Here is a 23,783-nt window from a genome sequence, read left to right on the forward strand (position 1 = left end):
GGGTTAATATGAGAGCAGGTCATGTGACGTCACACACAGGATGATGTTACAACACCTGACAGGTGTGACATCACCTGTCAGGTGTTGTAACATGACGTTACAGACCTGCAGGAAGACTGTGAGGCATCCACTCTGGACAGAAACAACTTCTGACAATAAGTAAAAAATAAAAACTCTTGATAGACTGGCTGCCATCATGAGTTATTTATATATTTATTTCTGTTCATTTCAGTCGGATTTAAACTGTAACTGTCTGTCTTTATGATTTCAGGTTAAAACAGTGTTTTTCTAATAATGTTAAAGAAAATGTTGAATGATCTTAAATCGCTCCGACAAGTCACTCAGGATGAAATCTGTTTATACGACTGGTTCTTACAGGATTGTAAAATAAGTGGAATCTACCTTTAAATTAGATTTTGCATGTGAATTAGGTTTCATATGTCTGACGTGGCCCATTTCTCCAAATGCACAAATGAAGTTCCTCACGGAAAATAAAGTAATTTAAATGTATTTCTTTAAGAACTTTTAGGAACATTTAAGCTACAGGACGTGTTGAGATTCATAAAACATATCAACAACACATTTGATTTATTACCTTTCTATCATTTAAATTAAATTGATTTAGTTTTTAGATAAAATATAGATTTATTTTTACTATTTTTGGTCGATCGCTGTTTAACTACCGCCAGCAAAACTTCCTTTAAAACAAACAAAGTAGAACAAACTGAAGATAACCAGGAAATAAAAACTATTATTATTATTATTATTGCATAAGCGTTGTTGTACGATGTGTCTCTGTTATTGTGAAGATAAAACATTACACTGAGGGGACAAAGACGAGCAGGTAAACATGGAGAAGTGTGGAGACGCGCTGTGCGTCTGCAGAGATTCAGACTGACAGCTGCTGTCAGAGACGCTCAGCGTTACCAGGAAACAACAACACAGAGCTGCTCTTCCTCCTCCTCCATCATCCTCATCATCGTCTTCTTCATGGCTCCACACTCACATGTTGACCTCTGACCTCTGACCTCCTCCCCGCTGGTTGGATGGAGCCGTCTGAACACAGAAGCACGTCTGAATGTTTAGTTTCTGTAGCAGGTGGATCCACAAACTGACATGAGACAGAAGTTACAGCTGCAGGTGAAGATGATTTAATCATTTATTAATCTGCAGATTATATTTACTGTCAACTGTCAGTTTACTGAGATAGAAAACACAGAAAGATTTATAATAATAATAATATTTAACATTTATTTTCTTCACCGCCTCAGGCCACAAATTCTTCTTTTGTGATTACGAGTGTTCGACAGTAACGCGACATCATACACGTGTTTGTCCACCGAATGAAAACCTGCTCAAAGATTAAACGTTGACGCTTTTGAGGAACTCCAGCCGCGTCCTGAAATGATTTAATCTGACCGTCACTCCTGAAACTAAACTAAAGTTTAATCCCACATTCACTCTGACGCGTCCTGAAATGATTTAATCTGACCGTCCTGAACATTTTGTCTTCAGGGATTTTAATGTTGTGTTAAATGTCTTTGTTGATGTTGCTGCTGTGATGCAGGAGAAACGTCAGACCTAATCCAACAGTAAAGTATTATCGTGTCGTATCGTGTCGTGTTGTATCGTGTCGTGTCGTATCGTGTCGTGTTGTGTCGTGTCGTGTCGTGTCGTATCGTATCGTGTCATATTGTGTTGTATCGTATCGTGTTGTATCGTGTCGTGTCGTATTGTATCGTATCGTGTTGTGTCGTGTCATGTCGTATTGTATTGTGTTGTGTCGTGTCGTATTGTATCGTGTCGTGTCTTATCGTGTCGTGTTGTATCGTGTCGTATCATATCGTATTGTGTTGTAGTGTGTCGTGTCGTATCATATCGTATTGTGTTGTAGTGTATCGTGTCGTATCATATCGTATTGTATCGTATTGTGTCGTATTGTGTCGTGTCGTATCGTGTCGTATCGTATCGTATTGTGTCGTATTGTGTCATGTCGTGTTGTATCGTGTCGTATCGTGTCGTGTCATATCGTGTCGTATCGTATCGTATTGTGTCGTATTGTGTCATGTCGTGTTGTATCGTGTCGTATCGTGTCGTGTCATATCGTGTCGTATCGTATCGTATTGTGTCGTATTGTGTCGTGTCGTATCATGAGAGAAGAAGGCTGTTGAATGGAGCTATCAGCTAAATGTACACATGTTAATAACTCTGTGGGGCTTTAAATTGACCTGCAGCTGTCGCTAATCTGTCATAATCACCTCATGGGTTGTGTGGGGGAAAAATGAATCTGTCACGTTAAATTTATATATTACATAAATGTATTTAAAACCATAAATCCTAAACAATTATAGTTAAAATAAAACATTTCAAAATTGTTTAAATAAATGTATTTCTCTTTCATCTCCTGGTCTTGAAGTCACACTGCTGTTATTAAAGGACCACTATAGACTGGTGCTTTATGCTAAACTAAACTAACCAGCTGCTGGTTTCATATTTAATCTGAGTCACTTTCACTGGTTTGATTTTAGACGGAGATACGTGGACGTACGTCTGCTCATATTTCATATTCAGCAGCACGAACAGTTTTGTTTCTGTGACGCTCAGATTAACCTGCGGAGCCTTTTATCTCAAGAGTTTGATAATTAAACGCTCCGTTTGCTTTGAAGAAGAATCTCATTCATCGCTCATTAGGTACAGTCAGCTCTGATCTGTTCCGTACAAGACTACAGATCTTTGATGTGAAAGACTACAACTCCCAGAGGAGCGCGAGAGTCAGTGTTTGTGAATTATGAACGATGTGTTTGAGACGAGAGCTACGAGCCTCGAGAGGAACCCGACTCTGTGTGAGGCTGACAGCTCGGCCCTCTGGGACACATTACTGCGCACGCTGTGAAAACATATCGTTAAACTCACTTGAAAGAAATACTTCTTACTGTGTCGGGACTAAATCTTCTGAAACAACCTGAATACAATGAAACATGGTTAACATCAAAACACACGAGAAATAAAACTATTTTTCTTTCAGATTTTCTTTTATAATTATATTTTTCTGGACTTTTTGTTTCAAAGCCCTCTGCACATAACTACATTTACTCATGTACTGTATTTCAGTAACTTTTTAGATACTTTAGATCAGTGTTTCTCAAACTTTTTATGTCCGTACAGAGAACTTACCCTCAGCAACATCGTTTGCTACTGAGAGATACGCAAAATGCAAACTATGAGGGCGCCTTCGTCATGTGTTTCTTAAATTCCTCACGTTTTCTCTCAAAAGATTCTGAAGGTTTCCCAAAGTAATCCTTGTGTTGCTCTCAACATGTCGCTTGAGCTCGGCGGGTTCCATAGCCTCGTTCGCCAACGACTCGTAGCACAGAACACAGTGTGGACTGGGATCCTCTTCATCTCCAGTCCAAAAAATATCCAGATTTGATGTAGTCGCTGTGATATTTCGGCTGAAGCACTTGTAGCTGCTGAATCACCTGCATCAGGACGATGCACCTTCACTGTCGCGTCAGATCTTTGCTTTAATCTTCTTTTAACTGACCCTGTCTACAGCCATCCATCCATCCATCCTGTCAGGTGACCGCGGCTCAAATTGACCGCGCAGATCATTTGTGACGTAAGATTGTAAAACGAACCTGCGTAGCTACATCTGTGCTACACTCTATACTAGTCATTTTTAAACAGTTTGAGAAACACTTTAAACTCCAAACACCAGTGATCCGCGGACCACTCTTTGAGAAAGACTGCTTTAGATCCTCCATGTTATGCTACTTTATACTTCTACTCCATTACATTTATCTGACAGCATTAGTTACTCTACAAATTAAGATTGTTGTACAGTACGGCTGAAACACTTCCAGAAAGTTCATTGGAAGAAGTCATTTTTCCTGTAAGAAATAGTCATGATTTGCTGCTTTTCCTTTGAATAATGTTAATTAGTAATAATGTTGAGGTGTGGACTAAAGAAACATTTTGAAGGTGCCACTTTGGGTCATATTGGATAATAATCCTCTGATAGTCCTGTTGTATCGCTGCAGGTCACTGTGATCATCATCATCATCATCATCATCACCACATGGGAGCTGTTTCCTCCCAGTTTACCCAGTTCGACTGCGTATTATTACTTCTGAAGTGTTTTCATGCAGATTTTTAATTTGACGAAAAGTATCCTGATCGCTCGGCACAGATCTGAAGCGACTTCCTCACGTTAATACACAAAACTAACACAAATGTCTGATTTACGTCCAGTTTCCTACATTTTGAGGTGGGACTGAATTACGTCATCTCTTCTTCTGCAATGGTTTTCCACCTCCTGCTTATCAACTCGTAATAATCTCATTACAGCAGTGGCTGAAAACAAACATTCATTTGCAGATTTTCTCAAAATTCAATTAAAATTTGCGATACATTTGGATGTAAACCTGTCTTGTGTTTCAGTATCTGAGCTGGTTTACAGCCTGAAGATCTGCAGCCTCATTAGAGAGATGCTGAAAATGTCACACACACACACACACACACACACATACACACACACACACACACATACACTGAGAATGAAAAATAGGGTACATGCAGTCAGACAGAGAAACAAAGAGAATGAGGCCACAGTGAAGCACACAGTCACACAGTACGAGGATCTCTGTCTGCGACTGACCTACATATGACCTGCTGGATATGAATCTCCACACAGTCAGCTGTACGGTCTCTCAGAATCTGCTCTCGCATCAATAATTTGTTCTTCACCCACAGAGCGCTGCTTGTGTGATGACACGGCGATGTGATCGACTGAACACAGCCCTCTGTTAAAACACAGCGTCTGAGAGACGAGACGATGAAACGATGAAGAGTTTTTATCTCCAGGTGAACCGTAGAAACACTTCATGTCACAAAGTCAGCAGCTGTTCATCTGGAACTCAAATCTAACGTCCAAAATCTGATTAAAAAAAACAAAAAGGGAAATGATTGAATATCTGTTTTAATAGCTTTACTTTTTATACTGAAAGTGACTTTTAAACAAATCAATGATTTCATCTGTTATTCTTTAAAATACTAAAATGACACACTATGTAAAAAAACAGAACGAAATCTACCAAAGTTACAAAACCAAACGCTCGCCAAAGCACTTTAAAAGCCTTGGACTTCGCAGGTGGAAGATAAACGTTTGTTTCTTCAGTCCAAACCGCTTCATGGTTCATTTGCATTTCTTTTTCTGAAACGTTTGCAGAAGATTCTCCTGACGATTGAACGGAAACACGACGAGTCAATAATAGTTTTGTGCTTTAATTTGAAAACTTGCATCGTCCCTGCTGCCGTCAGGATACAACAAACGCATGCATCATCCTGCACTGTGATATTTGTGTCTAGATTATCAGCTTTATGCCGCCTGAAGCTTTACGCTTTAATCCACACATCATATTGGTGCACAACACCAGAACTGTAAAACTCCAAATATCTTTGATATATATTTATTATTTAGAGGAAACTAATCAGTTTAATCTCACTGGCAGTGATCCGACTCTTACATCGGTTCATCTTTACTCGTCTGTTTATTGGTCGACAATTTGAATATCAGTCGTCCTTTAAAACCTCCATCAGACCTGAAGCCTGTTAATCCATCAAACCCCGTCGTCATCACAAAGCATGCTGGGAGATTTTCTCTCTGTGCCGGTTTTTATTTTCATCAGAATAAAACACCTGACGGATTAAACATATCAGAGGAACGAATAATCCATCTAGAACACACACACACACACACACACACACACACACACATTTATATATTTTGTAAATTCAACAAAAATCCACAGTTAAAACGTTTTTTTTAATAAATTCAATAAATGCACGATGTTTCCAAAGTCAATGAGTAATCATGTTGAATAAATCACAAAATATTGACCAAAAGTAATTGTGACTTTTGCCATTATTGAGCATTCTCTTCAATATCTTATATTTTATATAATGAATAGTGTTATACATTGGGAACATAAGACTGTGGGCCTTTTTAAGGAGGAACACACACATCATTTGCATAATGTCTGCACACGTACCGTCAAAAAATGGCACACACACACACAAACACACGTTGAAACAAAGTTCATTTATAAAATCACATTTCACAACAAGGCTTTAGAAAAAACATTAAAGCCGTCGAGAAAAAGTGCAAAAGAAACACTTTAAAAAATGAAATTTAAATACAATTTTAAAAAACGACACTGAAGAGTTAAGAGGGAAAAAATAACCAAAACAAAAAGTGTTTAAGTTAAACAGACCTTGTATTTTCACTTACTATGTTTATTGTCAGTTCCTACACAACGATGTTCAGCTCTCAGCCGATTCACTGGGCTTCTTCTTTCACAATAAAAGTCCCAATAATGAAATATTACAGCCAGTTATGGCATCACTGCATGAGCCAATCAAAGTCAGCCGTAGTGCTTCCTGCTTGCATATTTAAATCTGTAAAAAGTTACTAACAGTTTCCATTTTATTTATTTAATTTTGTTTTATTCTATGCTCACCTCTGTAACGCCTTATTATGCTGTTTATAGTTACTCATGTTAGAGAGATGAAAGGAATCCGTTAATTAATCAACAGAAAAATTATAATTAATTATTTGTTTCGGTAATTTTTCAAGCAAAAGTTCCAAACATTTCCAGCTTCTCATGCTTTTATTTTGTCAGATATAACAAGCCATTGCATGAGCCAATCACAAGCAACCTCGTTGAAGGTCACAAATGTTTTTGATTGACACATGGACGGATTGTATAGCACTCACACACACACACACACACACACACACACACACACACACTACCCCTCACATTCCTTCACACAGCGTACATAAAGCGAGTAAAGTAGTCCCTCCCTGAACACACTGACTTATATCACACTCTGTACTCTGACCAGTGTTATCAGAGAGAGAGAAAGTGGAGGGAAACAGAAAGAGCGAGAGAAAGAAGGGAGAGAGAAACCAACAGAGACACTGAGAGAGTTTGGATATGGCAGCTGAACACACACCAACCCAAACCATCCATCTGTAGAGGTACAACACACACACACACACACACACACACACACACACACACACACACACACACACACGATTCTTGCATTGAATGTTGTCTTTTATTTTGACGCGTGAGCAGCTGAAGTGAACGAGTTGACAGACAGGAAGTGGCGGTGAGAGAGAGAGATGGGGCGAGCGAGCGTGTGCTAATGATCTGTTAATGGCAGCACATGTCGGCCTCATGCTGCGACGGGTATCACTTCACATCCTGTCAGACTGAGACAGATCCATTCACCCTCCTCATCTCCTCATAACGAGGAAGCTTCATCTCAATACACAACCAGGAAGCTTCTTTACCTCCGAATCACTAGGAAACGTCATATATCCTCACTCCCTAACAAGGAAGCTTCTTTACCTCCTAACGAGGAAGCTTCTTTACCTCCTCACTCCCTAACAAGGAAGCTTCTTTACCTCCTAACGAGGAAGCTTCTTTACCTCCTCACTCCCTAACAAGGAAGCTTCTTTACCTCCTAACAAGGAAGCTTCATTACCTTCTCACTACCTAACAAGGAAGCTTCTTTACCTCCTAACTACGAGGAAGCTTCTTTACCTCCTCACTACCTAACGAGGAAGCTTATTTACCTCCTCACTACCTAACGAGGAAGCTTCTTTACCTCCTCACTACCTAACGAGGAAGCTTCTTTACCTCCTCACTACCTAACGAGGAAGCTTCTTTACCTCCTCACTAGGAAGCTTCTTTACCTCCTCACTACCTAACGAGGAAGCTTCTTTACCTCCTTACTAGGAAGCTTCTTTACCTCCTCACTACCTAACGAGGAAGCTTCTTTACCTCCTCACTACCTAATGAGGAAGCTTCTTTTCCTCCTCACTACCTAATGAGAAAGCTTCTTTACCTCCTCACTAGGAAGCTTCTTCACCTCCTCACTACCTAACGAGGAAGCTTCTTTACCTCCTCACTACCTAACGAGGAAGCTTCTTTACCTCCTCACTACCTAACGAGGAAGCTTCTTTACCTCCTCACTACCTAACGAGGAAGCTTCTTTACCTCCTCACTACCTAACGAGGAAGCTTCTTTACCTCCTCACTACCTAACGAGGAAGCTTCTTTACCTCCTCACTAGGAAGCTTCTTTACCTCCTCACTACCTAACGAGGAAGCTTCTTTACCTCCTCACTACCTAACGAGGAAGCTTCTTTACCTCCTCACTAGGAAGCTTCTTTACCTCCTCACTACCTAATGAGGAAGCTTCTTTACCTCCTTACTACCTAACGAGGAAGCTTCTTTACCTCCTCACTAGGAAGCTTCTTTACCTCCTCACTACCTAACGAGGAAGCTTACTTTACCTCCTCACTACCTAACGAGGAAGCTTCTTTACCTCCTCACTAGGAAGCTTCTTTACCTCCTCACTACCTAACGAGGAAGCTTCTTTACCTCCTTACTAGGAAGCTTCTTTACCTCCTCACTACCTAACGAGGAAGCTTCTTTACCTCCTCACTACCTAACGAGGAAGCTTCTTACCTCCTCACTAGGAAGCTTCTTTACCTCCTCACTACCTAATGAGGAAGCTTCTTTACCTCCTCACTACCTAACGAGGAAGCTTCTTTACCTCCTCACTAGGAAGCTTCTTTACCTCCTCACTACCTAACGAGGAAGCTTTCTTTACCTCCTCACTACCTAACGAGGAAGCTTCTTTACCTCCTCACTAGGAAGCTTCTTTACCTCCTCACTACCTAACGAGGAAGCTTCTTTACCTCCTTACTAGGAAGCTTCTTTACCTCCTCACTACCTAACGAGGAAGCTTCTTTACCTCCTCACTACCTAATGAGGAAGCTTCTTTACCTCCTCACTACCTAACTAGGAAGCTTCTTTACCTCCTCACTAGGAAGCTTCTTTATCTTTTCACCCTTTTAAAAGAAAGATTTATTTTCTGAACCTAATCGTAAGCTTCTTTAGTGAAACGCTTCCTTACCTCCTCACTCCTCATCCAGGAAGCTTCTTTAACTCCTAACTACCAAACTAGGATGCTTTTTCCCTTCATTACGAAGTAGCTTTTTATCTCCACTGATCTCTAATTAGAAAGCGTCTTTACATCTTCACTTCCTAACTAAGAAGCCTTTTTTTCACCTCCTCATTTTTTACAATAGGAAGCGTCTTGCTCCTTGCTTTCTAACACAAATTATTTAATTATCTCCTACTTAAGAAACGTCTTTACCAACTCATTACCTAACAAGCATCCTTGCTTCCTTAATAGGCCTCCTTCTTCCTAATTATGTATGTATTAGGCGGTCCCTTTTGCTGCTTTCCATCTAACTAGGAACCTCACCTCCTCACTTCCTGTTTATGCATCTTTTTTACCTCCTTGTCTACTAACTATACTTTCCTCCTTATCCCCTAACTAGGGAGCTTCTTTACCTCCTAACTTCAGTGTTCCCATCATGTTTTATACCTCCTCTACATAAAGCTTCTATTTTACTTCCTTCCTCATGTTTTAATTTCATCAGCTACGTTTTCTAGTTTAAAGCGTCGGATTGTTTGAATCGCTGCTCGGGGGACGTTTGTTGTTTGTTTGACTCCCACCTTCACATATGCTCATCCATATTTAATGTACGCCGTCTCGCAGGGCGAGTGAGTGTGTGTTTGTGTGTGTTTGTCCCTGTGGGTCTGATTGTGTATAAATGAAATGGTGTCAGTGGCTGGTCTGCGTGTGTGTGTGTGTGTGTGTGTGTGTGTGTGTGTGTGTGTGTGTGTGTGTGTGTGTGTGTGTGTGGCTCCATGCTGTCTGACACCATCTGCCGTTCTGTGAGGCCGAAGCAAAGAGTCGATGAGTTGATGGAGGATCCGAACACTCGGAGAAACACGGGGAACCGTTCTCTGCAGCTCTCCGCTGATTAAACATTTCATCACAACGTTATGCTGTTGCTAGGAGACGAATTAAAACCACAGGGCAGAACAAAAACCCGTCGGCAGGGTCTGTTTCTTATCGGCTGACTTGTGTAGTTAGATAGAGACGACGTAAAAGAGATCTCTAACAAGGAAGCAAGTAAGGAAGCAAGGAAGCAAAGAAACGTCCTAGTCAGGTAGTGAGGAGGCTTCCTAGTGAGGTAGCAAGGAAGCAAAGAAGCGTCCTAGTCAGGTAGTGAGGAGGCTTCCTAGTGAGGTAGCAAGGAAGCAAAGAAACGTCCTAGTCAGGTAGTGAGGAGGCTTCCTAGTGAGGTAGCAAGGAAGCAAAGAAACGTCCTAGTCAGGTAGTGAGGAGGCTTCCTAGTGAGGTAGCAAGGAAGCAAAGAAACGTCCTAGTCAGGTAGTGAGGAGGCTTCCTAGTGAGGAAGCAAGGAAGCAAAGAAACGTGCTAGTCAGGTAGTGAGGAAGCTTATTAGTAAGTAAACAAGGAGGCAAAGAAACGTCCTCAATAGGTAGTGAGGAAGCTTTCTAGTGAGGAAGCAAAGAAACGTCCTAGTCAGGTAGTGAGGAGGCTTCCTAGTGAGGAAGCAAGGAAGCAAAGAAGCGTCCTAGTCAGGTAGTGAGGAAGATGCCTAGAGATGAATAAAGCAGTTAATGATGCTTCCTAGTAAGGAAACAAGGAGGCAAATAAATGTCCTAGTCAGGTAGAGAGGACAATTCCTAGTGAGGAAGCAAGGAAGCAAAGAAACATCCTAGTCAGGTAGTGAGGAAGCTTCCTAGTGAGGAAGCAATGAGGCAAAGAAACGTCGTAGTCAGGTAGAGAGGAAACATGGAGTTGAAGATATGAAATTGCAGACAGAGTTTGCAAATGATGCAGGATTGATGGCTCCATCAGTGGCCGCTGGTACATTGTGTGAAGTTCCCGCTGAGTGTGTTGCAGAGATGAAGAACACCTTTTAATTCAGACGAAGTGTACAGTAAATGCGAGCCAGTTAAACATTAAAGCTGTGTTGTGTGAACACGTTTGTTTCTTCCTGTCTGCAGCTCGGCCGCCATGTCTAAAGCGACGGTGAAGAAGCTGCACTGGCGCTCGAAGGTAACGATTCATTTTCTAATATCCGGAGTGAATAAACGTTGTAACATTTCTGAGCTCGGAGAAGAAGCCTGTTCCAGCGTCTCAGTCAGGTGTCTGTCTCCAGGTGCAGGAGAGCTTCGTCCCGCTGGGCGGCGGCTCCGGAGAGCTGGGCCTGGCCATCGGGGGCGGGGCCGACTACGGAGAGTTCCCATTCGTCACAGCGGCCCACGGGGGCGGGGCCACCGTGGGCGACATCATCTTAGAGATCGGGGGGACGCCCGTGTTAGGGATGACCCTCGGGGATGTCAGAGGAGTCCTCAACTCCTGTCCTCATCCAATCAGGATCAAGACCGTGTCACCAGGCGAGAGCACATGTTCATGTCGATGAGTTCATTTTATTGATTCTTGTTTTATGAGATCTGTAAAACCGAGTTCTTCCACACGGGATCACGCCAAAGCAAATGTTATCAAAAATTACAAATCGATTAAATAAATCTTAGTCGACCGGGGGCCATCTTTGATTGTGCATCCCGCTCCTCTTAATACACACACGGCTCCAGTTTGTAACACAGACTATGTGAGACGTTTGGTAGTCCGATGACATCACTATGACATCATATCCTGTCTCTGTCTGTCTGCAGGTTCGTCCCTCTGTAAGGACCTCAGGTTGTACCTCAGTAAGTGTTTCACGCCGGGCTCCATGGACAGTCAGCTGCAGCAGCTCATCAGAGAGAACCTGTACCTGCGAGCTGTCCCCTGTAAGACACACACACGCACACACACACACACACACACACACACACACACACACACACACACACACACACACAGTCTGTCTTTATTTTATACCACAAAGTTCATTCACTTTAGTATAAAACCAAAATATGACATGATGGATTCGTAGTGAAAGCGTGAAATATAAAACACCGGTATGTTCCTTTAAGTGAACGTTCGACCTGCAGGTTAAAGTTCAGCCTGAGGCGCTGCAGGTTTCTGTCCGCTGAATTTAAATAAAGTGTGTTAATGATTACACAGGGAGTGGAGTAAACATGTGTTTGTGGTATTTGAACAGTGTGTGTGAAGTGTTGTAGGTCACACACAGGGCCGCAGTGTGAGTGGAAAAGTTGGCTATCAGGGGAAATATACTGAAGTTTATACACACACTCACACACACTCACACCCCCCCCCCCCCCCCCCCCCCGCAGGTACGACCAGGCAGCCCCGGGACGGGGAGATCTCAGGTGTGGACTACAACTTCGTTTCCATCGAGGAGTTTTTCTCTCTGGAAGAGTCTGGAGCTCTGCTGGAGAGCGGCAAGTTCAAAGGTATGAAAAACAAACACACCCACAACAAAACAACAGCAGACTGTCCCTTTAACAAATCAGGTGACACTGTCAACACCTTTGTTACACTGTGATTTTACAGGGTAAAGTTATGTTTGCCAGATAAAAGTGATTCATTTTTTTACAGTGTGCTATTTAATTTTCTTTTAGAACGTTTTTTTAATTTAATTTATCGTGTGAAATAAAGTGAGTGGGATTTTTTACCATGTGTGATAAAGGATTTTATTGATTGTATTTTATTGTGCAGGATAAAGTGATTTTTTTTTTACAATATATGATTAAGTAGAATGTAGAATTAAGTCATTTGTTTTTGCAGAGTCAGATATTTTTACCACGTGGTAAAGGCAATAAAGTGTTTGTTTGTTTTTTTATTCTGGAAGATCACATTTGTTTTACAGTGTAGGATAAAGTTGTTCTTTTACAGCGTGGGATTTTTACACTGTATTTTAAGCAGGTTTTTTACAGTGTGGGCTCAATGGTTGTTAGTGTTATTGTTAATGATGGACAGTGGAGTAAAAAGTTAAATATTTACCTCTGAGGAGTTTAAAGTAGCAGAATATGGAAGAACTGAAGTAAAGTACAAGTACCTTGAATTTGTACTTCAGTAAATATACTTTAGTTACTTTCCACCACTGACTGTATGATGAGAGCACAAATACATTTACAGAGGATTACAGCGTCGGCTATAAAAGGACGTGCATTCACACCCCGAGGGTTAGGGATGGGGATGAACTGCTTTTATTTTTAGTCGAGAGAAGATTTTTAACAGTATTTGGGATGAAAAGAGGATCTTCAGTGTTTAATCCTCCAAACACCAAACCTGCCCCCCCCCCACACACACACACACACACCCCCGCGCTCCAGTGTTAATCTGATGGATTAATAAGACGAAAATAGAAACTGAATTCACACATAAATACTCTGTTCACACTAAACAAAGTGACAACGCTGCTTCTTCTGCTACTTTTATTCTAACAATCTCAAACATTTTACAAATTATTCAGAATAAAATTATAATAATTATATTTCATACATGATTTCTTTGTCATTTTAATTCTTTAATTTTCCATTTCTCTTTTTCCTCTCCTGGTTTTATATGATTGTTTTTCCTTCTCTAAGATAAAGTGTTATACTTGTGGTATAATCATCCACATTATTTATCCTTTCTTTATGCAGAGGGTCCTTCAGACTTATGATTACCTTGTTAAGGATTAAGTGTCCTATCTCTGATGCAATACAAATATTAGTGTCCAGCATGTTTTAGTGCCTTTAAGCAGGATAATAGTCATGAAATGCTCAAATCATCATATTACTAATATATTAGTAATTTACTGTGTTAATATTTACATGTAGAAATCTAAATGTCTCACGTCCAATCACAGGGAACTACTACGGGACGCCGCGGCCCGTCCACATCGGCCTGGAGAGTCCACCGATCACGTACCAGGAACACCGGAACCTGCTGAGGAACTTCAGGACGAGAAGCAAATCTCTGAGCAACCTGGAGAAAGCTGTGGAGGAGGGAGACAACAGCGAGGAGGACAGCGGGCTGTCAGGTACACGTGTACACTTTCAGAGACTTTCTTATGAAAGTGACGATGTTTTCCTAAATGTGTAAAAGCTTTTTGAAACTGAGGACATTTATGAGACAATTCTTTATACAGGACATTTGTGTGGACATTTTTATAAAGTGAGAACGTTTTTGGAAACTATGGACGTGTTGCATTGTGGGGACATTTATATAAAGTCAGGACATTTTAGAAACAAGGATATTTTTGGAACATTAAAACATGTTTTTGGAAACGTTTATTTGTTGATTCAGCAGATTCAGTTTTAGTTTGAGCCAAATCATCTTCAATCTGGGAAAATGTCCACGGCCTGGATCCCCTTAATACAACCAGAGAGTGTGTGTGTGTGTGTGTGTGTGTGTGTGTGTGTGTGTGTGTGTGTGTGTATTGATTGAAGATTTGTTTTGGTTTCTGTTTATAGAAACAGACTGTTTGTGAAGCATTTCATCAAGTGTTGTTGTGTGCGTGTGTGTGTGTGTGTGTGTGTGTGTGTGTGTGTGTGCATGTGTGCGTTGTCATGTGTTATCAAGTGGGTTTGTGTGTTAATTAAACTCACACACTTCACCTGAGTGAAATGACCCTGAAGTATCTTCGTGGTTGGCATGGCTCCCACGGGTCCTTGAAATCCTTAAAAGTTTGTGAATTAGAGGAAAGAAATTAAGGACTTGAAGGGTTATGAAGACAAACATAAATAGCCATGAGTCATTGAATTTATATATTTGGTGCTGTCTGCATGCGTGTGTCCCGCAGTTGCGTCTTTGTTTCACGCGCTACCTGCCTCGAGAAAGTCGGTCACCTGCTAGTGTTGTAACAGTAATTATCCTTGATCTGTGTCTCAAACTAACTTGAACTGGTCCTTGAATTTGAAGGAATTGGGCCTGGAAAGTTATTGAAAAGTCCTTGAATTTTAGGGAATTGAGCCTGGAAAGTTATTGAAAAGTCCTTGAATTTTAGGGAATTGAGCCTGGAAAGTTATTGAATAGTCCTTGAATTTTAGGGAATTGAGCCTGGAAAGTTATTGAAAAGTCCTTCAATTCAATGTTTAACCCTGGGTTAGGAAAACAGATCGGACGTCATTTGTTTGACCGCAGCCTGTCTCTGTCTGTCACAGCAGGTTCAGCCGGAGTGCCGCCCACCATCATACCTCTTAGCCAATCATGGGAGTCGGCGGTGGGGAGTCGGGAGGGATTGGAAAATGGAGGAGGAGGAGGAAGAGGAGTAGGGAGAGGGAGAGGAAGAGGTGGAGGAGGAGGAGGAGGAGGAGGAGGAGGAGGAGGAGGAGGAGGAGGGGGAGGAGGAGGTCCGCTGCCTGAAAACTGGGAGCTGGCGTTCAGTGATACAGGAGAGCCGTACTACATTGAGTAAGTAATGACACTGATGATGATTGATGAGATAAAACATTAATAATCAGATTTCAGACCAAACTGTAACATCATCGCTGAATGTTTCCTGTGTTCAATACAAATTAAAGATATAAAAAAAGAAAACTGCCAAACCATGCAGAGAAAACACTGAATTTTAACTTACAGGGATGTTCCACTGTTCCTACATTACCCAGGATTCATTCTGACCGTGGATGTGTTTAGACTGATGATGATGATGATGATGATGATGATGATGATGATGATGATGATGATGATTTCACTTTTTCAGTCATATCTCAAAGACAACCAGCTGGCTGGATCCTCGAACTCTGAACATGACTCCCTTTACAGAACGTAAGTCTGTTTGTCTGGCTGATTAATTAATGTTTTGATGCAGCTACGCTGTTATTGGTTTGTGTAGATGAAGTGTTAAACCCAACTTCACTGGACGGACTTGAACTCAGGATTTTGTATTTTTATTAATTAATTTATTGTATTATATTAATTTACAGTAAGTCTAATGAATTTATTAACTTTATATGCATCATTATATATATTTTTTTATGAATTAACGTATACATTTTTGTTATTTGTGTATTTTAATTAGTTTTATTTCACTAATTTAAGTTAAATTTAATTAAAAAAAATGTATTCACATTTTATTTGTTATGTGTATCTTAGTTTATTTATTCAAATTTTAATTATTTGATCTTATCTTATTCCTCTATTTCATGTTTGTGTTTTTATTCATTAAAGTATCAGTATTTTTAGTCATTAATTATATATACTCCTAAGTTAAATAAATTAATGATAATTTATCAGCTTTACTTCTTTTAATTATTTTTAGTTATTTATTAATTAATTATTGTTGTAGTTTCTAACTTTTGCTTTCATGATAATAAATAATATCTTAAAAGCTAAAGTTGTGATTTTAGATGAAATTATTATTTATTTATTTTCTGGCTGGAAGTTTTAGTTTGTAAACTGCTGCTGAGAGCAACAAACTTCCTGTTTGTGTGTAAAGGACTTTTATTTTGACATCCAGCAGGGGGCAGCACAGATTCAGACTTTGTGTTGTGACGTTGTGTTTTACTTTGTTGGTGCTCTTAATACTGGAAGTGTGGAGTTTGAAATAAGTTTACCAGGAAGGAAGGCTCTAAAGAAAGACTTAGACAAGGTGCATTATGGGAAATGTAGGATCCAATGCTTCAGGTCTAATAGTCTGGATATCTCCACCTCTGCTGCTCAGAATGACTCTTCCTCTCACAACAACGACTGTATGAAGAGACGGCACACTGTGCCCTCACCTGTCCTCACATTCACCCCGTCTCTCCTCCGTCTCTCCTCCGTCTCAGTCCCAGAGTTCACGGAGCAGCCTGGTCAGCTGAAGGGTTACTCCATCCACACCCGGCTGTCTAAAGGTCCTCGAGGTTTCGGCTTCAACATCGTCGGAGGAAGTCGACCCAGAGAGTTTCTACAGGTGTACAGTGTCACACCTGGAGGACCGCCAGCATTAAACACAGGTACTGATACCACTGATTCTTCACCCGTTTGGCTTTTTGATTTTGTTTTAATGCATATGGCATAAATTTAGGCAAGGATGTGAGTTTTTTGTCTAATTTTGGGAGTTGACCCTCAGCTCCTATAATAAGTTTATAGTAAACAACAAAGTCAATGGTGTTGCTAATCAGTGACGTATCTCATGTCTTTACATAGACCAACAAATTAAATACATTTATTTTTTAATGATAAAATGTTAAAAATCAGTAAATGAAAGTCACAAAAGAAATAATAATTAAAGCTTAAGAGCCAGAATAAAAAGATAGTTCTTCAATTTTCTTTTAAAAATAAAGCCAGCGTGCCACTTTCATATCCAGAGGCATAAAAACTAAACAAAAGTCTCTTCCTGTGCTTTCGCTCATCAACCTGTGAGCTTCAAACATGCTAATCATGCACACGCTGCACTGCAAACATGAAGTAAACAAAAAGCTCTGTGCTAAAGAAAAAACGACGATGAAGGGAAATGTTCTGGCGGACTCCGCCCATACCTTAACAGCTCTGAGCCAGCCAGCCCCCACCCATATCATGTAAATGATAAGACATAAGGGACGGGTTCAGGAATTACATGTTTATTTAAAGTATGTATTACTTGTACAGACATGTTTATAAGATCTATGTATTTTAATTGCATATACACATTTTATTCAGTGTGGGAGTCCCGGGCATCTGCAAGGGACTTGTTGTAAACAGGTTGCAGACTTTGCCGCCTCAAGGCTAGCTGAAGGCTACATTATCTTTGGCGCAAAGCGTCGACATCTTTCCCTCAGCTTTGGTCACTTGGTTTTCTTCTGAAACAGTTCTTGTGACAAATGAAGTCATTGACAGTTGATGTTTTGTGCCTCGTGCTTGTGCTTGGACGCTTTTTCCGCCGTGTGCGATGCTAACATCTGAATGGCACACTTTGCAAAAAGCACGAGTTTTCCCGACTCTGCTTTTATTAAATAAGGGAAGGTCTCCTCTCATTTGGTACTTGCATAAAATTTTAACTTGTTTGGCAGGTACAGCTGCGTCTCCATCTATCTCCCGTTCACTGTGACTCTCATCCATATGTTCTCGTCTTCTTCTTCTTCTGTGTTATTGTTCCCGTTTTCTTCTTCTGTGTATTTACTGCCGGATAACATTTTTCAGCTAAAGTTAAACATAATACTGCCACCTGCTTTACCGGAGGACACTTTACACTTTTTTTAATTAGGCCTATTTTTATTTTTTAATTGTTAAACATACGGGATAATTACTGGAAAATATTTAAACGGGAGGACAGCGGGATAGAAGGAAAGATACGGGATAATGCCGGGGAAAACGGGAGGGTTGACAGGCATGCGATGACGTGGGTAGCAAACTTTGATGAATGTTGAAATAAATATGTTCGAAGCACTCCTTTATTTTAGTCAAGATAAGATTGAATATAACATGCTGTATGTCATACACTTATTTATTGTTGTTGGAAACAAAATGCCAACTTTCCTGCACCTGGTGAATTAACTCAATATATCACCATCTTACAAACAATGATTATAATGTTACGTAACAAACTCTGGCATTATAAAATGCAAATATGATTGCATTGTATGTATTTATTAAATAAAAATAAAGAGACGATGACGTGGACGTGATGTTAATAACTGCTTTGCTTCAAAACAAAGATCATGCATTTTTTGCAAGCAGCAGTTACTAAATGTTTCTGAGCCGGACAGCGAGGCAGCGGTTTTACTTTTCTAACTCGTGTAAACTCAGTCCGTGTTCCCGTCTGATGTCACAGCACTTTTCCAAATGAATCAGATCCTTGATCCTTTCCACCTGTGACATTTTGAATGTCACAGGTGGAACTAATAACACTAACGAGGTTATTAGTTCCACCTGAGGTCAATAATGTCTGTTTGTGTTATATAAGGAGCTCCACTGCTACATTAGTGTTTCTGTTGTAAATACACATCCAGAATGGAGATAATGTGATATATTAAGTATATGTAGTTGTTATGAAAGTGAGATTTAAATGCTCTCTCTCTCTCTCTGTGGAGGATTATGTTGCTGTTTGAGAAAAATAAAGACCTGAGAACCAGAGACACAATCTCATGATCTACAACTAATCCACACACATGCTGCACGCACGCACCAACGCACACACTTTAATCTGTCCGACACACACAGCCTCCTTTCTCTCCCACACTGACAGACCTGCTCACGTGCACTGCGGATAAATAGTCAGGAATGTAACACACACACACACACACACACACACACACACACACGCAGCTTGTGAAATCTCTTGGGAAAGAGCAGAGTTTCAACAGGCAGCAGAAACCTCCTGAACACTAAAGGCAGCTCGACAGCAGGGAAACGAGTGAGAAGGCGTTTGAACGATTTTAAGGATATCTCGCGTGTCATGTCTTCGTATTTGAAGCATTTCGCTTATCATTTCTGACCATTCTCATTCCCAACTCGTCACACGCGGACACAGTTTTAAACTGAATTCAAACAAAACTACTTGGTTAGGTTTAGGAACAGATTATAGTTTGGGTTAAAATAAGGACGTTTGTTATGTAAACTAAGTTTTGTACGTAATTTAAGTAGTAAACGTGAATAAGGTTGACCCGCCCTCCTTACTACGCAGACTTTCTCGTGGAGTGAAAACGTGATAACACACAAATATCATCACAAATGATTCTTTCTCTTTGTGGTGATTCCAGACTGTTGAACTCTTCCATCTACGATCTCACTCTTTGTTCTGCGCACATTCGTAGCTGAGGATTGGTACGCAGTTTAACACCGTCACAACACCGCATTACTGCTGACACGACTCCAATTTAACATTTCCTTTAAGGGTCAACTTGACAGCTGAACATGTCAGATTCTGATAAACTGTAGACTGACTGCGTCTCCTGGTGTTTGGTCCTCCAGCGGACATCCTGGTCTACATCAACGAGAGCTGTGTGTTGGGTCGCTCTCATAAAGAGGTGGTGGAGATGCTGAAGTCGGTGCCGATGGGCCAGAGTGTGGACGTGGTGCTGAGGAGAGGATACCCGATGCTTTATAACCCTGATGGATGTCCCAAACAGAGTCTGGACACGGTGCGGGATATATTGTGCTTTTAGTATTCTTACAACTTTGAACAATGTTAGTCACTAACCTTGTATCTGTATTTTTTACTCTATTCAACAGCCACAGACTCCCAGCGAGCCCCCCAACCCCCCCAATGTGAACCGCGGCCTGACACACCTCACCTACAGCCGAACGCTGGACGCCAACGGCAGCACGCCAGGTCAGAAAGATGAACCGCTAGAAGTTGTAATGCACTAAAGTTAGAAAAGGGCGCTGTTGTCATATTTCAAACCAATAACATCCGGTCACAGAGAAGTTGTTTGTACTGAACCGTCCAGGGAGGCTGTTTTAGTTTTTAAATCACAAGGTTACAAGATTTGATTATTGTCATTCTACAACAGAGTTGCACAACGAAATGTGAGTTGTAATCCCTTTATGCTACACGAGAAAAATATCTAATAAAATCCATGACATATCTATTCAATCAGCTACCTCAGGTCTTATTCTGGATTTATCTTTGAAACTTTCTTTCATGCATTTAAAAAGATGGACACCTGCTTTGTCTAATGTCTACAGAGAATTAAACGCAAACATTTATTATCTCTATAGGATTATTTAGGTAAACAAATTAAGTAAATAAATACTGTAAACAGAGATTGAAACATATGTATACAGACTGTACATATATATATATATATATATATATATATATAAATATTTATTAAAAATCAATAGTGTATTTGAACCAAGATACAGTATCACAAAACATAATATCGGTGTCTGGATATGTTCTTACACCTCTATGATCTATCTGCCTATCACCTTTCATCCAGGACTGGGCCACACCCCGCCCTCCTACGCTGCTCTGCCAATGACGAACGGGCTAACGAGCCCACCAACCCCCACTTCCTCTGACCCCCCACTGGGTCCACCACCCCTTCCAGAGAGGACATCAGTCGCCAATCACAGCGACTCTGATGGCGGCCTGTCCAGCGCTGGAACACGAAGGTGAGAGGAGCTTCAGTGTTAGCATTAGCAGTGTTTGCAATAAGGTGCATATAAAGAGGGTCATTCTACTACTATGTAGTTATGAAGCATGGACAGTGTATTATGGTGTCCCCCAGGGAAGCTGATTGGGACCTCTGCTTTTTCTCTATTCTTATTGACGATATGCAACTTGGTATTAACAAAGTTAATTCAATATTTCTTGCATTGTTAAAAAATAATAATATGGGCCCTACGAAGAGTAGTGGTTGCCAAAGTAACATCTAATGGGATCCAAGTACACAATAACACCTTCAATCACTACATTTACAGGCACACTAATATTCCAAATATGACCATATTCAGAATTTTATGTTGGGCATGTAAACAGCATATTCTGTTTGGATATCCAGAATTCGGCCTTATTCCGAATGTAGCATTTTCCGATTAAGACGTGTTCAGGTTCTCGGAGGATTATTTGGACATGTATGCAGCGCATTCAGAATATGCGTATCAATTAAGGTTTTCACCGCAGTTTGCGACACACAGCCTCTTGTCGGTTTGCTGCAATCTCGTTACGTTGTACACAAACCAACTAGAGATGCATGCCCAAGATAAAAGATAACATTTCTGGTTAGAAGGAGGAACACACCAACTTTTAACTGTGAAAGACTTGGATATCAACAGGTTTTTGGATATGCGCAAATATCGCACAAAACCTTTCAAGAAGATGGTTGAAGGAATGAAATAGGGAACCTGTATTCGCACGGCTTCATGTAAATGGGAATATGAACTTTAGTCATGTCAACAGTTTAGTAGAAATATTCTCGTTTTTCAGAATAAGGGCAAAAACCAGAATATTTTGTGCACGTAACCACATTCAGCATGAGCAGTAGCAGTAGAACTGTATAACCTGATAATCAGACTGAATCACCTTTTTGTTTTACTTCATTCACAGTCTGACACTTGATTTCTTCTTGGGAGGGGTACTTTGTTTTGTTTTGCTCTAACCAATCAATTCAAGAGTTGTTATTTCTGTTAAGTCGACTTAGACAAACATCTCATCCATGCCTCATTCCCGCTTTTAAAACTCCGACTGTTTTTGGTGTCGACGGAAACAGCCGCAAATAAGCACAACATGAACTCTATTCGATTCATTGAACAAATCTGAGATGTGGGCAGTTATTCTGGGGTCTGGAACCAGGGTACTGTAGTAGCAGTAGTAGTACTTTACAGAAGTATTAGTGGTGATCTTCTTGAAATAATAAATGTGATAAATATTTCTTTAATTTGTATAAAACATCTGTTTTCTGCTCTTTCTTGCAGGTCTTCTCTGATTCACTACAACAGCAGCACTCTCCCCGCCCTCTCATCCACCTCCCTCCTTCACCATCAGAGCTCTAAGTCTTCAGAGAGCGACCTGTCCACGTCGACACTCCCCATCAACTCCTCATCCTCCCACACTCTGTCCAAACTGCAACTCTCTCAGCCAGAGATGGGCCTCCTCCAGAACTCCACCAGCCCCACCAACGCTAACAACCCCGCATCCTCCACACCTCCTGGCGCTCCTGTGCAGCGCCCGCCAATGCCACAGACATCCCTCGCCCTGACCCCACCCAGAGACGTACCATCCTGCGGCTTTAATGGCTGTCCAGCCAATCACCAAGCGCCCTCCCCAGCCTCCCGAGGAAACCCAGGGCTGGCGCTCCCCCTCGGGGCAGGGTCGCCCGGGTCAGCTCCTAGTGGGGAACTTGTACCGGTGGCCCTCGGGCGCAGCGAGAGTGGTGGGGTGGGGTTCAGTGTGACAGCGGGGGGGCAAGGAGGTCAGCTGGCTGTGGTGAGGCGGGTTTGGGATCGAAGGCACTGCCCCTCGCTGCAGGCGGGGGACACTATAGTGAAGATCAACGGAGCAGACGTACAGAGCTTCAGCTTCTCCCAGGTAACAGATTATTACTCCAACATCCAACCAGTCAGGGTCAAGGTCGTCTAAGAATGCTCCACTCTTATTGGCTATCCCTATGTCCACACTCACAAACTTTGAGGCGTGTTCCCGCTAAGTCCGCGAGGCCTTAGGGCTGTACCACTGACAAATCGTCAAGTACATGACGATTATGCACCGCATTTCTTCAGACTTTGCCTGACGGAATTACCCACAATTCATAGCTCTGTGTCGTTAAACACAGATTTACCAGGGGGAGCGAAGAGGCGTTAAAAAAAGGATGACTGGCTTGTAGGTGTTCAGACTGGCATAGGCCATATTGTGTGCACTGGTATGCCTTAATTAACATAGAGACACTACTTTAACAAGAATTTAACATGGTATATGAAAAAGAACATGAAAATAGAGAAATGCAAGTATTATTTGTAGCTTTTTTTCACACAAATATTTGCTTATGATGCATAAAAACAAGTAAATTGATTATTTGATAATACCTCTTGTCCACTCTATAAGGAAAGAGCCTGGAAGAGGTTTAAATCAAAAACCAATCCATTAAGTGCCTTTGCTGTGAATAAAGAAATTGTACGTTTATGTTTCGGTGTCCCATGGTATGTCATAAAGGACTGTCCCATTCCTATTTATACCATTTGGAGCTCTTGCAGCCTCTCACACTAAAACACTTACTAGGTGACGTTAATTAAGTCCCTGAAGGTTTAGGGTTTACGGGGCACTGGGATTGGGCCTATGTCATTCTTAACAACACGGGTTTCAACATCAACCATTTCAAAGGTGTTTCTGGACGGACTCACAGAGAGTTTTGAAGACTTGTGGGGAAATCACCATCATGTCACTGAAGGCCTTGGTGTGTTTCATATGAACTAGTATATGTGTGGTCCAACCACATCGGCAGTCTGCAGTGATTCTATCTGATGTGTCCACACTTGAAAGAAGGGTGAAAAGGCTCCTCCTCCATCCTACTGTCTC

General features: G+C 41.1%; 1 protein-coding gene across 1 annotated transcript in view; it reads left to right on the forward strand.

Annotated features, from left to right (window-relative positions):
- The window catches only part of LOC115005437 (membrane-associated guanylate kinase, WW and PDZ domain-containing protein 1-like), a 45,320-nt gene that overhangs the window by 5,524 nt on the left and 16,013 nt on the right, over positions 1–23,783 (forward strand). Inside the window, exons 2-14 of the mRNA XM_029427247.1 lie at positions 10,972–11,023; positions 11,127–11,364; positions 11,644–11,760; positions 12,208–12,327; positions 13,728–13,901; positions 15,025–15,153; positions 15,214–15,274; positions 15,567–15,631; positions 16,633–16,800; positions 19,736–19,905; positions 19,997–20,096; positions 20,710–20,884; positions 22,187–22,799. Coding sequence (XP_029283107.1) covers positions 10,982–11,023; positions 11,127–11,364; positions 11,644–11,760; positions 12,208–12,327; positions 13,728–13,901; positions 15,025–15,153; positions 15,214–15,274; positions 15,567–15,631; positions 16,633–16,800; positions 19,736–19,905; positions 19,997–20,096; positions 20,710–20,884; positions 22,187–22,799 — 2,172 coding nt within the window. The 5' untranslated portion in view covers positions 10,972–10,981. The remainder of the gene's footprint in view (positions 1–10,971; positions 11,024–11,126; positions 11,365–11,643; positions 11,761–12,207; positions 12,328–13,727; positions 13,902–15,024; positions 15,154–15,213; positions 15,275–15,566; positions 15,632–16,632; positions 16,801–19,735; positions 19,906–19,996; positions 20,097–20,709; positions 20,885–22,186; positions 22,800–23,783) is intronic.

This window comes from Cottoperca gobio, unplaced genomic scaffold (genome assembly GCF_900634415.1).
Source record: "Cottoperca gobio unplaced genomic scaffold, fCotGob3.1 fCotGob3_303arrow_ctg1, whole genome shotgun sequence".
In the NCBI taxonomy this organism is placed as follows: domain Eukaryota; kingdom Metazoa; phylum Chordata; class Actinopteri; order Perciformes; family Bovichtidae; genus Cottoperca; species Cottoperca gobio.